The following is a 15,000-nucleotide window of genomic DNA, read 5'->3' as shown; positions in this document are numbered from 1 at the left end:
GAGAAGCATGCATACATTTAGAAGGAGATGAAACTTGGGGAAGAGAAATGGAAAAAAAGGGAGGCGGGGGGGGGGGGGGGGGGGAAGAAAGGAAGTTGAGGAGGAAGAAAGATTGAGAGTTTCTAATGCTAACAAACAGAGGGGTGGGGTTTTTTGTTGTTGTTTTTTTGGTTTTTTTTTTTGGTTTTGTTTTTTCAAACAACCCTAAATCCTTCCACGTAGACACAGCGTTTGCACTAGTGTTTATTGCGCGTTTAAGTATTCGCACATGCGAACACACACACGCACTTCACACAAACACGCACGTACACACACTCTCTCTCACACAGACACACACACACACACACGCGCACGCGCGCACATTCGAAATCCATTCTCATTTTCAATGTTTCAAGCTCACAATACAACAACAAAAATGCAACGGGTTTTTCAATACATGCAATTCACAAGCAAACCTAGCAAACTCTATTTCCAACGATATTCTACCAAGAGCTGATAACGCTGCATTTGCTGTGCAGTCATGACGCACAATTTGCAGAACAGGAAAGAGCATGGGAACTACAGCTGTAATTATGATAATGACGATGATGGTGCAAATACTGATGATGATGACGATCGAAATCCAGATACTCAGAACGGTAGTAAACCAAATCGACTGAAATAACTGTGCTGCCACGATACCGCTTGAACATTAACATGTAGACACCGTCAAATTTCTACTGCGTTGTTACTGTTTAAGCTTTTATCCCCCCCCCCTTTTTTTTTACGTTAGTTTTTGTTTTTCAATACACCCTTTTATCAATTATGCAGAAATCTAAGCAATTCTAATCTATCAATCCTTATAAAATATTTATGCTTTGAAATTTCAAATGCTGTTTCAACAGCTTATGTAAACAGAATATTTTAAAACTTCACTGGTGCATTTTATCAGTGCAGTAAACTCAATCAGTCAATGCCATTCCCATCGTTACATCATATGAACACTGCTCTTTTGTTTGGGGGTATCTGGGTTTTTTTTAATATACTTCCGACAGTAGTATTTTCTAATATTTTTTCCGTGTCAGGCCAATACTATATACATAATGTATACACACACACAAACACACACACACACATGTATAACTATACAGATAGATATATGTAGATATAAACAAAGAAGGGAGAGGATGATCAGAGAGAGGGAGGGCAGAGATACAGAGAAAGAGAAACGGAGACATAGACACAGATATGGGAACAGAAACAGACATACAGAGAGAAGACAGCACAGAGCACATGAATACCAAGTCATGTGAAAGAAGGTGGAGCAAAGTCGACAAGACAATGACAATGGCATGGCATTGTCAGTAACGAGCCGGGTGGGGCAGAGAGCGAATGAGAGAGAGAGAGGGTGGGGGGGGAGAGTTTAACAATGCACGTGCATCACAAATACAGAATTAACCTCGGCAAGTCATGGGAACAATCAAAAAGAGACAGCGGCGGTGTGGAGTGAGAAAAATGAGGGGGTATGCTGGAACGTACAGCAAATACAATGAAGCACTGTTAATGAGTCTTTGGCAGAATCCCCCTCCGTTTTTAAGACTGAAAACATCGATGAGAACAATGGCACACCAACTGGTATTTGAACACGCCCAGTACACCTAATTATTTTCCAACTCATTACCACACTGTGGGCCACTGTATTTCTCCACAGCTTCTCCACTGTTTTAGGCTTGCTGGATTTTTTTTTATGAACCATATTCAACTGGAAGTTAACCGACATTCTCTCTCTCTCTCTCTCTCTCTCTCTCTCTCTCTCTCTCACTCATTCTATAAACACACGCGTAAGCAAAACAAAAACAAACAAACAAAAAAGCGAAAGAACTAAGAAAAAAAAGAAACGTACTCTTTATCAAATATACGAATCCACAAGACTGCACTATGATAGAGATTTGAATGCAAATGTGTATAGCAAGAAGTCCACGCATTGTCCCTGTAACTATAAATGTAAACGTAAACCAGAATGTGCGTTCGATCAAATCTGGACTTCTTTTCAAAAAGGGTCTCGAAGACATATAAGGCTTCAAAGCAGGCTCTCAGAGGGAATTCGCCTGTAAAGCAATCAATTTAGCGGGGAACCCCGAATTATTTATGAATACATCCTAGTTTCAAAGTGGGTGTTAGCTGCAGAGTCACTTATTTACCCACCAAGCTGACTCTTCTCCTTCTTCTTTTGCGTTCGTGGGCTCTCCCACGTTTACTTGAAAACACACAAAGAGGATTAGCGCACAATAAGACATGCGCATGTGTTCACCTGCGGGACCGGGAAAAAAGAAAATAACGATCTCCATCCTTAACCCACCAGGCACCAATACAAGGATCGAACCCAGGACCCTCGGAATGAAAGTCCTACATGACAAAAGTTCGACTGTACAGCTTTACGCATGTCTTAATGTTTGAAAGAGGAGGGGTGAAGGGAGGGGAAGGAAGGAAGGAAAGATAGACGGATGGAAGAAAGAGAAAAAAAAAAACACTTAAAAATAAGATGAAAGAAACTGAAAAGAAGACAGAAAGTGAAGAGAAAAAGAAACTAAAACAGGAACAGAAAAGGAAAAGAAAGGAAATAGGAAGAAAAGGGGTAAAGAAAAAAACAGATAGAAAAGAAAACCAAACGAAAATAAAATGACACAAAAGAAAAAAAAAGAAAAGAAGATAACGGAAAAACGAAAGGAAAAAAGAAAGGACCAAGAAAAAAAAGATAGAACGATCCAAAAGAAGAACAAACAAGTAAAGAAACTTTCCAACAATGCCAACAGAAAAATAAACTTTTTAAACATAGCTTTGGATTCTTTTTGTTTGTTGTTTTTTCTCTTTTTTTTTTTTTTTTTTTTTCATGAAAATAACCAAGACCGTAATTGTAATTCTTCATAAAGGTCGCAAAACACACACACACACACACACACACACACGAGAGAGAGAGAGAGAGAGAGAGAGAGAGAGAGAGAGAGAGATCGTTTGTAGGGAACCACGCCCGTGTCACTTCAGCGTCATCTGCCATTTGTCTTCGTGCTGGGATCCATAATATATACGTCATTTAGCCCCCATCCCAACCCGCTTCAGATCGTTTCTTTCTGTGCCTGCCATACCTGAATATGTCTATCAGTAGTTGTTTTCGTGTTTTTTTCCTCTACTTTTTCCCCTCTATATCTTTGTTACTTCTTGTTTCTCTGAACACGAAACAAAGTTATCCTGACGACTTGCGAGAGAAAAAATTGTTCAAAACGTGATATCTTGTGTTTAGTCTTCTACTGTTCTTGATGCCAAAACAAAAACAAAGGTAATACAGTCAGTTCGATAAAGTACTGGAAGTTTTGCTGTTGTAAATTCCCAGTGCTTAACATATGACACTGACAGCCTTTGCTTCGTCCCTTGTGAGATCTTTTACAAAGAGGACCAACGTGGTATTCACAAAGACATGCAATGTAACTTCACAAAGACTTAAAAAATAAAATGAAAATTAAAGCCTTAATATGGCAGAGAACCAAGTCAACATAAACTGACGCGTACTGTACTTCTTAATACTATTCTTCACTTGTTTTTTTTCTACAGCCTCTTTTCACCATTTCTTCTGGTAATTTATAAATCAATCTCTCTCTCTCTCTCTCTCTCTCTCTCTCTCTCTCTCACACACACACACACACACACACACGCACACACACACACACATACACACACACGCGCGCGCGCGCGCGCGCGCGAGCACGTACAAATGCACATGTGGTTCGTCCGTCGGGATCGACGAGGGCCATCTAGTCATCCTGGGGGTGGGTGGGTTGGGCTCTGTGGGCGCACAGATGACTGGTCAGGCCAATCCGCGCCCGGAAGGTTCTGACGCAGTGTGGACAGGGGATGGTGGCGGCTGTCGAGGACTTGCTGGCACTGCTTTTCCTGGCTTGTCTGCGTTGCTCTGCTGCAGCGATTCTGTTGGCCTCACAGGATTTGGCGCCTTTGTGGACAGCTGAACGCCACTTTGGTCTGTCCTATTGCATTCAGCTCCCATGCGTCGTGGCTGATGTTGACGGCCTTCAGAGAAGCTTTCAGAGTGTCTTTGAAGCGCTTCTTTTGGCCTCCATGGGAGCGCTTGCCATGTTGGAGTTCGCCATACAGCAGTTTCTTGGGGAGCCGGTGGTCTGGCATGTGAACTACATGGCCTGCCCAGCGCAGCTGGGCCTGCATCAAGATGGTGTAGATGCTGGGCAAGTTTGCACGAGTGAGCACCTCTGTGTCAGGGATCTTCTCTTGCCACTTTATGCCGAGAAGTTTTCTGAGGCTGGTGGTGTGGAAGTGGTTCAGCTTTTTGGCGTGGCGTCTGTAGACCGTCCATGATTCACATACATAGGGCAGTGTGGTGAGAACTATGGGCCTTGTATACTTTGAGCTTCGTCTCCAGGGTGATGCCTCTCCTGTTCCAAACGTTCTTATGGAGTCTGCCGAAGGCAGCGCTGGCTTTGGCGAGTCTGGCATTCACCTCGTCGTCGATGACAACTGTGCGAGAGAGTGTACTGCCCAGGTATGTGAACTTGTCCACCGCGTTCAGTCGCTGCCCGTTGATGAAGATGTTTGGTTCAACGTAAGGCTTTCCTGGAGCTGGCTGATGCATCACCTCAGTCTTCTTTGTGCTGATTGTGAGGCCAAAGCTGTCACAGGCAGCAGAGAACTTGTCGACGCTGTGCTGCATGTCAGCTTCGGAGGCAGCGTTGAGAGCGCAGTCATCAGCAAACAGGAAGTCGTTGACGGTGTCTGTCATCATCTTGGTTTTTGCTTGAAGCCTCCTGAGGTTGAAGAGTGAGCCATCTGTGCGGTACCTGATGCCAATGCCTACGTCAACGTCTCTTAAGGCATCTGTCAGCATGGCTGAAAACATGAAACTGAACAGGATAGGGGCAAGAACACACCCTTGCTTGACTCCGTTGGAGACAGGAAATGGTTCTGAAGTCTCTCGGTTGTCTTGGACTCGGGCCAACATCCCATCCTGTAGTTGCCGTATGATGGTGATGGACTTTCTGGGACATCCGTACTTCACCATGATTCTCCAAAGGCCATCTCTGCTAACAGTATCGAAGGCCTTGGTCAGATCGACATAGGTGGAGTAAAGGTCGGCGTTCTGTTCCTGACACTTCTCCTGGAGCTGCCTGGCAAGAAACACCATGTCGATAGTCCCACGTTCTTTCCGGAAGCCACACTAGCTCTCTGGTAGAGACCTTGCTCAAGGTGCGCTATGAGACGGTTGAGTAGCACTCTGGCCAGAGTCTTGCCTGCAATGGACAGCAGGGATATTCCACGATGGTTGTCACAGGCCTGACGATTTCCTTTGCGCTTGTACAGGTGTATGATGGAAGCGTCTTTTAAGTTCTGTGGAACTGCCTCATGCTGCCAGATGAGCTGGAACAGCTGATGAAACTTCTCAGTCAGCGCCATACCACCTTCTTTGTAGACCTCAGCTGGAATGGAGTCTGAGCCAGGGGCTTTGCCATTGGATAGCAGACGGATAGCTTTCTGGGTCTCCTCCAAAGTTGGAATGGCATCCAACGACTCACTGACTGGCACCTGGGGGAGTCGGTCGATGGCTTCATCATTGATGGTGGAGGGGCGGTTCAGTACGCTGTCAAAGTGTTCAGCCCATCTCTCAAGGATCCCGTCCTTGTCAGTGATTAGGGTAGAACCATCAGCACTGAGGAGTGGAGCAGATCCGGAAGTGGTGGTACCGTAGACTTCTTTCAGGCCGTTATAGAAGTTCTTCATGTCGTTCCTGTCTGCAATGCCCTGGATCCCATCAGCTTTGTTCCTCAACCAGGAATTCTGCATCTGCCGCAGCTTCGGCTGGATGGTGCTGCGTGCGCTCTTCAGTATGTCTTTCTTTGACTGTGACTTGGGATCTTCAATGTGGGCTCTGTAGGCTTGGCGTTTGTCTTCCAGGAGCTGCTTGATCTCAGTGCAGTTCTCATCAAACCAGTCTTTGTGCTTCCTGGCAGAAGGCCCCAGGCATTCCATGGCAGTGTTGTACACCGTCTCATGCAGTGCGCCCCATGCTGCCTCCACATTCTGGTTGTCCAGCACGGTGGACTCAAGGCGTTCCTCCAGGGTGTCAGCAAAGGTCTGCTAGATGTTGCCTAGCTCCAGCTTGCTGACATTCAGGCATTTGGGTGCTTTCATGCCCTGAGACCGTCTCTTGGGCTGGATGCGAAGGTTGAGTTTGGAGACGATTAGGCGGTGGTCTGTCCAGCACTCGGCGCCGCACATGGCCCTCGTGACTCGTACGTCCTGCCTGTCCCTCTTCCTGACGATGACAAAGTCGATGAGATGCCAATGCCCAGAGCGAGGATGCATCCATGACGTCCTGTTACGGGTAGGGAGGCAGAAGACGTTGTTTGTGATAAGAAGGTCGTGCTCGGCACATGTCTGGAGAAGTAGTTGACCATTGCCGTTACAGTTGCCAACCCCATGCTTCCCAATCACACCTTCCCCGGAGGTGCTGTCACAGCCAACTCTCGCGTTAAGGTCACCAAGAATGATGAGCTTGTCTGCGTTGGGAACAGCGGTGATGACAGCGTTCAGGTCCTCATAGAACCTGTCTTTGATCTCATCCGGTGTGGTCATGGTGGGCGCATAGGCGCTGACAATGGTATTAAACTTCCCGTTGCATAAAGGGAGTTTCATTGTCATCAGGCGATCGTTCACTCCTTTCGGGGGGCCAGCCAGCTTGCCAACGAGGGTTGTCTTCACTGCAAAGCCAACTCCAGCCTCACGTCTCTCTTCAGGCCCGCGACCACTCCAAAAGAAGGTGTAGCCTGCGCCTCGCTCACAGAGTTCGCGTTCGCCTTCTTCTGCCAGTCTGGTCTCACTTAAGGCAGCGATGTCGATGTTGTACCTGGCTAGTTCACTCGCAATGAGTGCTGTGCGTCTCTGTGGTCTGTCTGAGTCACCTCTGTCCAGAAGCGTACGCACGTTCCATGTGGCAATGGTCAATGGGGTTCTCCTTGTTTTCTTCTTTCTTTCCTTTGTGTGTGGACCGCTTGAGTAGGGTCCCCGACAGCCGCGGTATGCTGACTAGGGTGGTGTGGAGCAGGCAATGTTTAGGGCACCTTTTCCAGCCCCTTCCTCATGCCATGGAGGTGAGTAGTGCTGTCCTGAAGAGGACTGCTCAGTCGCTCAGGGGGCTGCCGATCTCCACCGCTGCTCGAGTCGGTGAAAAACGACCCTATGGCCTGAGCCGCCTGTGTGCAGGTCCGCGGTTAAGACTGCCAGTGTACCCACACCTGTCGCTTCGTCGCTCGTCTGTCGCCACAGGGCTTGGGGAAAATGATGGCATGGGGTGAAGGATGACTGATGACTTGCGCGATGACTTTGTTTATAGTGAGGAGGAGTTGCGCACCGTCGACCTCACTCTCTTGTCCGAGATCATCTATATCCAGTGGCAAGACGAGGTCAAGACGACTGGAGATGGAAATAGATGCAGTGGATGACCAGGATGTCCTATGTGCCTCACCTGCCCTCAGCACTCCACACTGCTCTGCTGCGACCGCCTTCCTCTCCGTTGAACCATGAAGGTTTCTTCTGCAGAGTCCACCGGATCCAGTCTTCACATGCTTGGGTAGACAAGCCCTAACTCACTGAGGGTTTGAGACCCGTCGGCTACCTTCACCTAGTTTAGCCAGCCTGTCAAAGCCGTTGCCCGGGGGTTGGGCGCTGCCGCATGCCAGCAGCTTCTAGGACCCATAAGTGAGAGCTGGGTGCCGGTGGGGACCAATAGAGGACGAACCACTCCCAGACGAGCGTGACAAGCCCCCTTTCTAGAAGTACTACCCCTCCCGTGCACCCCCTAACCCCCACAAATGCACATACACACATCTACACATACATGCATGCGCTCGTGCGCGCACGCACACACACACAAACACCAAAAAAAACAACAACCAGCTTCTCTGCAACTAAAAAATAATACCCAATACCTGAATTTAAGTACCCCAGTCAAAAACAAAGACACAAAACCCCAAACCACAAATTCTCTCTTTCTCCAAAGCAGACTACAGGCAAAGGAGACACAAAAACAACAAAATGATGCGTGCGGATTCCAACAGCAGTGGCTGATCTCACCTTTTTGTCGTTGTAGCTGAGGCAGCGTAGGTAGAGGCCAATGAGAGAGGGGATCAGCTCCAAGGCAAACCTCTTCAGATGCTCCTCCCGGGACCGGTAAAATTCGAACAGCTGGTGGCATACAGGGTCCAGCTCCTGAAAACAAGCGCACCCACACACATCACATTTGTTTGGGTTTGTTTTCGACACCGCACGTATTTTGTGCTGCTGAAGTTATACAGCACGACAAACATCAATGCAATGGCAAAATACTTCTGCATAACTTCCATCAGTCATAGTACAAGTGAAGAAGAACTGGACAGCAGACAAGAGAGTTGGGGAGAATGAGGGAAAGAATGGGGAGAGAGAGAGAGAGAGAGAGAGAGAGAGAGAGAGAGAGATTCAGATTCAGATGATTTATTCATAAATAGGCCTAGGCCACTTACGAAGGGGTAAGTGAACAACATGAATAATATCAAACAAAATAAAAATATCTAACCAACCATGTATAAATACACATATTACAAAAACGCTGCAGTGAAGTACAGTATCTTTAGATGTTACGATTTCCCTAAATTTAAACGCCTCGTGCAAAAACAGTTGCCAGCTTCTATATATCATCATATCTCGTGGATGACAATTATAAACTCAGTTTGAATAGACATGGCTGTCGATAGTGCTTAGGTGGTATATATATATATATATATATATATATATATATATATATATATATTTGTAAGCTCTATAAGGTATTCTATAATCTTCCATTTGTAACAACTGAAATCAATAACGTATACACTGTATAGCTGAATTAATATATATCGGATATCTATTTGTTTCACCATATATCTGATCATTAGATGTACGCAAATCTACACCTAGAAATTTCTTCAACGCAAACAAGTGCACAGATTCATATTCCAGCGCGGCTTTTTGCAGTCCCCATAATTCAGCATGTCATAATCACGTTAACACATTTTTTTTTCTACTGGTATAACGGTTAGTTCTCTCGTTCCATACTTGTGGCAAAACGGCATTCACAAATTCATAATACATCTTGAAAATTCCCTTTTCCCCCAGTGGTTTTGGCCTTTGTTCTATGAATATAATGAAAAGGTGTAATGCTAGCTATGAATCAAATTGATTCAAAATAAACCAAACCAAACATGACAGCGGTCAGTGGGAAACAGTACACTCTTAGACGAGTGAAGGACTGCATCAACGATACTGGGAATCATTGTGAATTCAAACTATCTAAACTGACAAAAGTTAGAAGGCGAAAAAATTCTAAATAGAAAAAAAGAAATCAAGTCATACCATGTGACGGCTTCAGGTCTGCAGACTGACTGACAAGAAGATTAAAAACAAAGGAAAAAAAAGAAGAAAAAAAACTGTTCAAATTGTTGGCAAACATCGGTGACATACAGTTTAGCCCTCTTTCTACGATTTTGTTATGGTTCTGTCGTACCAGATGCTACAGTGTCCACTTTTGTTCACGTAGCTTGCTTGTCAGACACGTCCGGTCAAGTTCTACCTGTCGGAGATTTGAATACAAAACGTTTTTTTTTTTCCCACCCCCATCTCCCGTCCTCCAACCCACACAACCATACTCCCACACTGTCCTGGGTGAAATCAGCAAAGCTGCAGTCACCTGTCCCATTTGAGTGGATGCTTTCCGGATCATGGAAGGTGTCGTTTTTCTTTACATATATGTGTGTGTGTGTGTGTGTGTGTGTGTGTGTGTGTGTGTGTGTGTGTGTGAGAGAGAGAGAGAGAGAGAGAGAGTTGTGTGCGTGCGCGCACGCGCGCGTGTGTGTGTGTGTGAGAGAGAGAGAGTTTTGTGTGTGTGTGTGTTGCTACTGGGTAATTTCTTTTCTATCTTGTGATTGTAGTTTTCTCTCCCCTATTATAAATCTTTCTTTACCTGCCTATGCACTTCCTAATTCTCTTCCTTTACCCCTACGTTAAAAGCCCTTTTCTTTACATTAAGAGTGCCCTTGATTTATTTGGAAATTTAAGGACTCTTACAGGCAAAACTGTCAATGTTTCTACTTGGAATAACACAATCTTCACAAAAAATATATAATATGTAGTCAGTTACTGTATGAACTAGTTCACACAAACTGTCCGTGGCCTCAACAAAAACATTCGATCGACAGACAGACTGACAGATAACAGACAAATAATCTGGGACAGTGACAGACGAATACACAGACAGATCGACAAAAAGACTGAACAGATGAACCGAAAGAGAAAAAGACTGTAAAAGATAAACCCACAGATATACAACAATTTCCGAATCAAAACCCAAAATGTTTCTGAACATCTCTCTCTCTCTGATTGAATGACACAGGAAACGAATGATGAGCGCCCAATGGCAGCCATCAACTGGTTCTACCCAGGTAGGCAGCCTGTTGTTTAAATGGCCCCGAGTTTGTAAAGCTCTTACAGCTTGGTCTCCGATCGAAGATACGCGCTATGTATGTATCTATATTAACAATCAACACCCATATATATATATATATATATATATATATATATATATATATATATATATATATATTAATCGGTCAGAAAGAAAAACAATTTCAACTCTCTCTCTCTCTCTCTCTACAATTCTTTGTCTGTTACCTTAATCACGGACAACTGCTTTGCGGTTGTTATTGTTGGTGTTGTTTTTGGGAGGGGTGGGGGGGTGTTTGTTTGTTGTTGATTAGTGCTCACAAATGAACGGGGGTCTTGCTCTAGTGTAGATTGTTTTGTGTGCCACTCTTTCTCTGTTTGTATGAGTGCGTGCTCGAGTGTGTGCGCACATGCGTATGCCCATGTGATCGTGGATGTGCATGAGTGTGTGAATGTATGTGTGCGCGCGCGCGTGTGTGTGGAGTGCAAAGTAGTATGGCATATTTGTGTATAATCTTAGTAAAATGAATACAGAAAAGGTTAAATCATTCCTCTTGTTCGTAGTTCTCTATAAAAAATTTTAAAAAATTATAAAAAAAATTGCCCTCGCACCAATCGGTGTTCTGTACTTGAAAATACCTATACACATTTTAGCCAGAAAGATCAAGTTGTTATAATACTTAAATACAGCATGTGGTAGTTGTTTGGAATCCTTGATTCCTAACAGAGCTTCTGTTACTGAAATGTTTACAGAAATTCCAAATTTGTCGGACATATGATCTTCTACACTTCAAATAGTGGACATTTTATCGCAGAAAAAGAAAAAAATGATTCACATAATCAGTGGCATTACAGTATTTACAGTTTCGGCTGCTTGATACGCCTATTTTATTCAGAAGAATGTTAGCTGGACAGATATTATGCAATATCTTCCACTGAAGTACTCGTAATCTAGTTTCTGAAATGCATTTACTTGCTAATGCCCAGTGATTTTTGTTGATTGTTACAACAAACTTATGTTGCCAAACTCTGACCGCAATCGGCTGAGGCTTATAGGCAGAGACTAATAACGCTCTGATGTGTCTAGGTTTTGTTATTACATTGTTGATGTTTTTGTTTTTAACAGCAGTGGCTCCTTGGTTTCTTCTCGTTAAACTTTTCTGTATTGCCGTTCGAACAGCATTGTATTCAAACAATCCAGCTGCTTTCTGTCCAGTCTTGTTACAAACCGCTTCAAAATCTATGACAGCGTCACTGATAAGCATGTCTTTGACAAAGTTAAACCCTGAACTAATCCATTCCCTGAAGAAAAGAGTTTGCTTTCTGTATGAAACAGCGGAATTATTCCACAGACATTGGTTTTGAAGATCATATGTTGCGTTACTTTCAGTGCATAATATACTTTCACTGTCAAGTCAGCACGTCAATATATTTTTTTCCAAAAAGGGCTCAGCCTCTGTATCGAACCAAGTCCCTTGAAGTGTTTTGAGTCCTGGTCAGATGAAAAACACCACAGATCTTTACCGAGAAAAGAGTTTAACTGGAATGCATTTCCATTTATGCAACTGTTCGCTCTGGAGTTTCATGGCCCAAGACAATGAAAATGATTTTTGTAGATCATTCATGTTAATCATGCTTTGGCCACCTTCGTCAATGCTTTGAGACAAAACATTTCTTTTAACTGTCTCAAATGCTCGAGTATTAGTGTGTTTCTTTTTCCAGATAGATCGGTATAACATCGTGTTTATTTTGTCAATGTCTAGGTGCCTCTAGTGCTTGCATTGTATAAATAATCTGAGACAATAAATGAGATTTGACAATAAATATCTTTCCAGCGATGTTGAAATTTCTTTTGGACCAAGCAATTATTGTCCGCTTCATCTTCTCTATATTTGGAAGCCAGTTTTCTTCGATTTCAGAAGCAGGAGTGCAGAAATAAATGCCAAGGGTTTTCACTTGGGATTTTCATTTAATAATGCAATATTATTCTTCACAGATAATATTTTGTATAACTGAGGAGAGTCAGAATGCAAGAGATTTAGCTACAACTTTGTAAACTTTGTAATCTGAATTAGTCAGAGCAATAGGTCGCCAGTTCTGCAGATCATTTCTACCTTCTTCTTCTTCTGCGTTCACTCGTATGCACACGAGTGGGCTTTTACGTGTATGACCGTTTTTACCCCGCCATGTAGGCAGCCATACTCCGTTTTCGGGGGTGTGCATGCTGGGTATGTTCTTGTTTCCATAACCCACCGAACGTTGACATGGATTACAGGATCTTTAACGTGCGTATTTGATCTTCTGCTTGCATATACACACGAAGGGGTTTCAGGCACTAGCAGGTCTGCACATATGTTGACCTGGGAGATCGTAAAAATCTCCACCCTTTACCCACCAGGCGCCGTCACCGTGATTCGAACCCGGGACCCTCAGATTGACAGTCCAACGCTTTAACCACTCGGCTATTGCGCCCGTCGATCATTTCTACCAAGTCCTTTCCCTTTATGGATCAGAGTAACTATCGCACTCTTTTGCACTGAGGACAATTCGCCGGTGATAAACGCAGCAGTACATGACTTCAGTAGCATGTGTTTCAGTTTACACCAAAAGACTTTTAAAAAATCCTGCTGTTACTCCGTCACAACCAGGTGATGAACCATTTTTCATTGATTTTAGAGACATAGCAATTTCTTCTTCTGTCAGATCTTGCTCTAGACTTTCTTTTTGTTCATCATTTAATTGTGGAATTACAGTATCACCCAAAAAATCCAGAAATTTGTGGCTGAAAATTAAGTATATATATATATATATATATATATATATATATATATGTGTGTGTGTGTGTGTGTGTGTGTGTGTGTGTGTGTGTGTGTGTGTGTGAGAGAGAGAGAGAGAGAGAGAGAGAGACCTTTCGAAGTTTGTGACGGCTGGATGCCGGGGTAATTAAACTTGTTAAAGCACCACGACCAATCCATTGTTATTTAACACGACTGCAGGAAAGCACAACCTCTACTTATCACACCCTCTCTTTCCCCCTCTCCTCAACACCAACCCGACATATCCGCCCGGTCCCCCCCCCCCCTACACCCCCACCCCCTCCCCCCAAAAATCTTTTAAAAGCAAAAGTTACTGCTCTACAACTCTAAACATTATTTACATCGCGGCTACTCTATTAATCAGGCATGAGGCTTCGGCAACCACAGATAATGAAGTCTGCATTACCATTTTACTGTTGCTAAATCGAAACAGAGACAGAGCTCGTGGCATTGTGAAAATTAAGTTTAACGTGAATGCAACATTCATATATAGATATATAGATACCAAGAACAACAAAAACATGGTGTGCGTTAGCATTGTTGCCACGGTGTCGAAATCTTTAAATCGTGCACGGACTCAGCTAGAATGGTGAAGGTTAAACGGAGGTTCAGGATGAGGACTGAGGGGAGGAGATGGATACACTCATGGGCAATAAGACGGATGACGGTTATCGCACAAAGTCAGACACATTTTCCAGGCCAGTCATGCCGTCTCACACCTGAGCCCAAGATAATTGTCACAGCAGTCCAACCATAAAGAAAAAACCCTTTCCCCCAGTGAACAATGTGGGGGCTGTGTCCCTTTTACCCACACCCCGGGAAGAACTCGTGTTGATGCATGTGGCCTATGATTTGGCTTGTTTCTACATGAAGGGTGGAAATCAGTATCTGTGTGTGTGTGCGCGCGCGCGTGTGTGTGTCTGTGTGTGTGTGACTGAATGACAGGGGTGGAATCGATAAATCGGACCTTGAACAGACACTCACATACGGCAATAACCGGCAGCCACGAACTTCCACAACAACCAAATTCCGCCCGATTTTTTTTCTTTCTGTTTTTTGTTGTTGTTGTTGTTGTTTGTTTGTTTGTTTTTCGTTTGGTTTGGTTTGGTTTTTTGTTTTGTTTTTTGTTGTTTTGGGTTTTTTGTTGTTGTCGTTTTGTTTTAAAGTTGACATTCCCAACCTTTAAGTCGACTTTTCCCTGAAAAGACCACAGTTCTTGTCGAACCAGAACTTGACTTGTGCTCGCTTTTTTTCTTCTTCTTTTTTCTTCTTTTTTTTGTTTTTGTTTTTTTTGTTTTTTTTGTCTCTTTCTTCCTTTCCTTCATTCTCTTTTGTTTGGTTGACTGCAAAGTTTTCGTAACAAGGAAAAGGCAACTCAATTTAGAACACAAAAATGGAATAAAATGTATTTAGCAACTGCACGGCTCCCGCATTTTTGTACCGATATTCGATTTGTTTTGGGGAACAAGACAACGTAGTCAAACAGATAAATAATCCCAATAGGCCTACGTGATCTGTTTCTCTCTCATTATTCCTATGCACTATCTATCTCTCTCTCCTTTCTGTTCTTTAGCATCGCCTTGTGACATTAAGAGGGACAATATATACTAAACAGTGTTACACACTGCTAAATCTCAGAAAAAAAAAATCACAAACATGTATGTGTTTCAGT

The 15,000-nt window shown here is 43.7% G+C and overlaps 1 protein-coding gene across 2 annotated transcripts in view; it reads right to left on the bottom strand.

The window, feature by feature from the left end:
* The window catches only part of LOC143292451 (hyccin-like), a 135,514-nt gene that overhangs the window by 99,652 nt on the left and 20,862 nt on the right, over positions 1-15,000 (bottom strand). For both annotated transcript variants that reach the window (XM_076602739.1, XM_076602737.1), the window contains exon 4: positions 8,131-8,265. In XM_076602739.1, coding sequence (XP_076458854.1) covers positions 8,131-8,265 — 135 coding nt within the window. The remainder of the gene's footprint in view (positions 1-8,130; positions 8,266-15,000) is intronic.

The sequence above is a fragment of the Babylonia areolata genome, chromosome 18 (assembly GCF_041734735.1).
Source record: "Babylonia areolata isolate BAREFJ2019XMU chromosome 18, ASM4173473v1, whole genome shotgun sequence".
NCBI lineage: Eukaryota > Metazoa > Mollusca > Gastropoda > Neogastropoda > Buccinidae > Babylonia > Babylonia areolata.
Note: the sequence above shows the minus strand (reverse complement) of the source record. Positions and strands in the feature narration are given on the sequence as shown.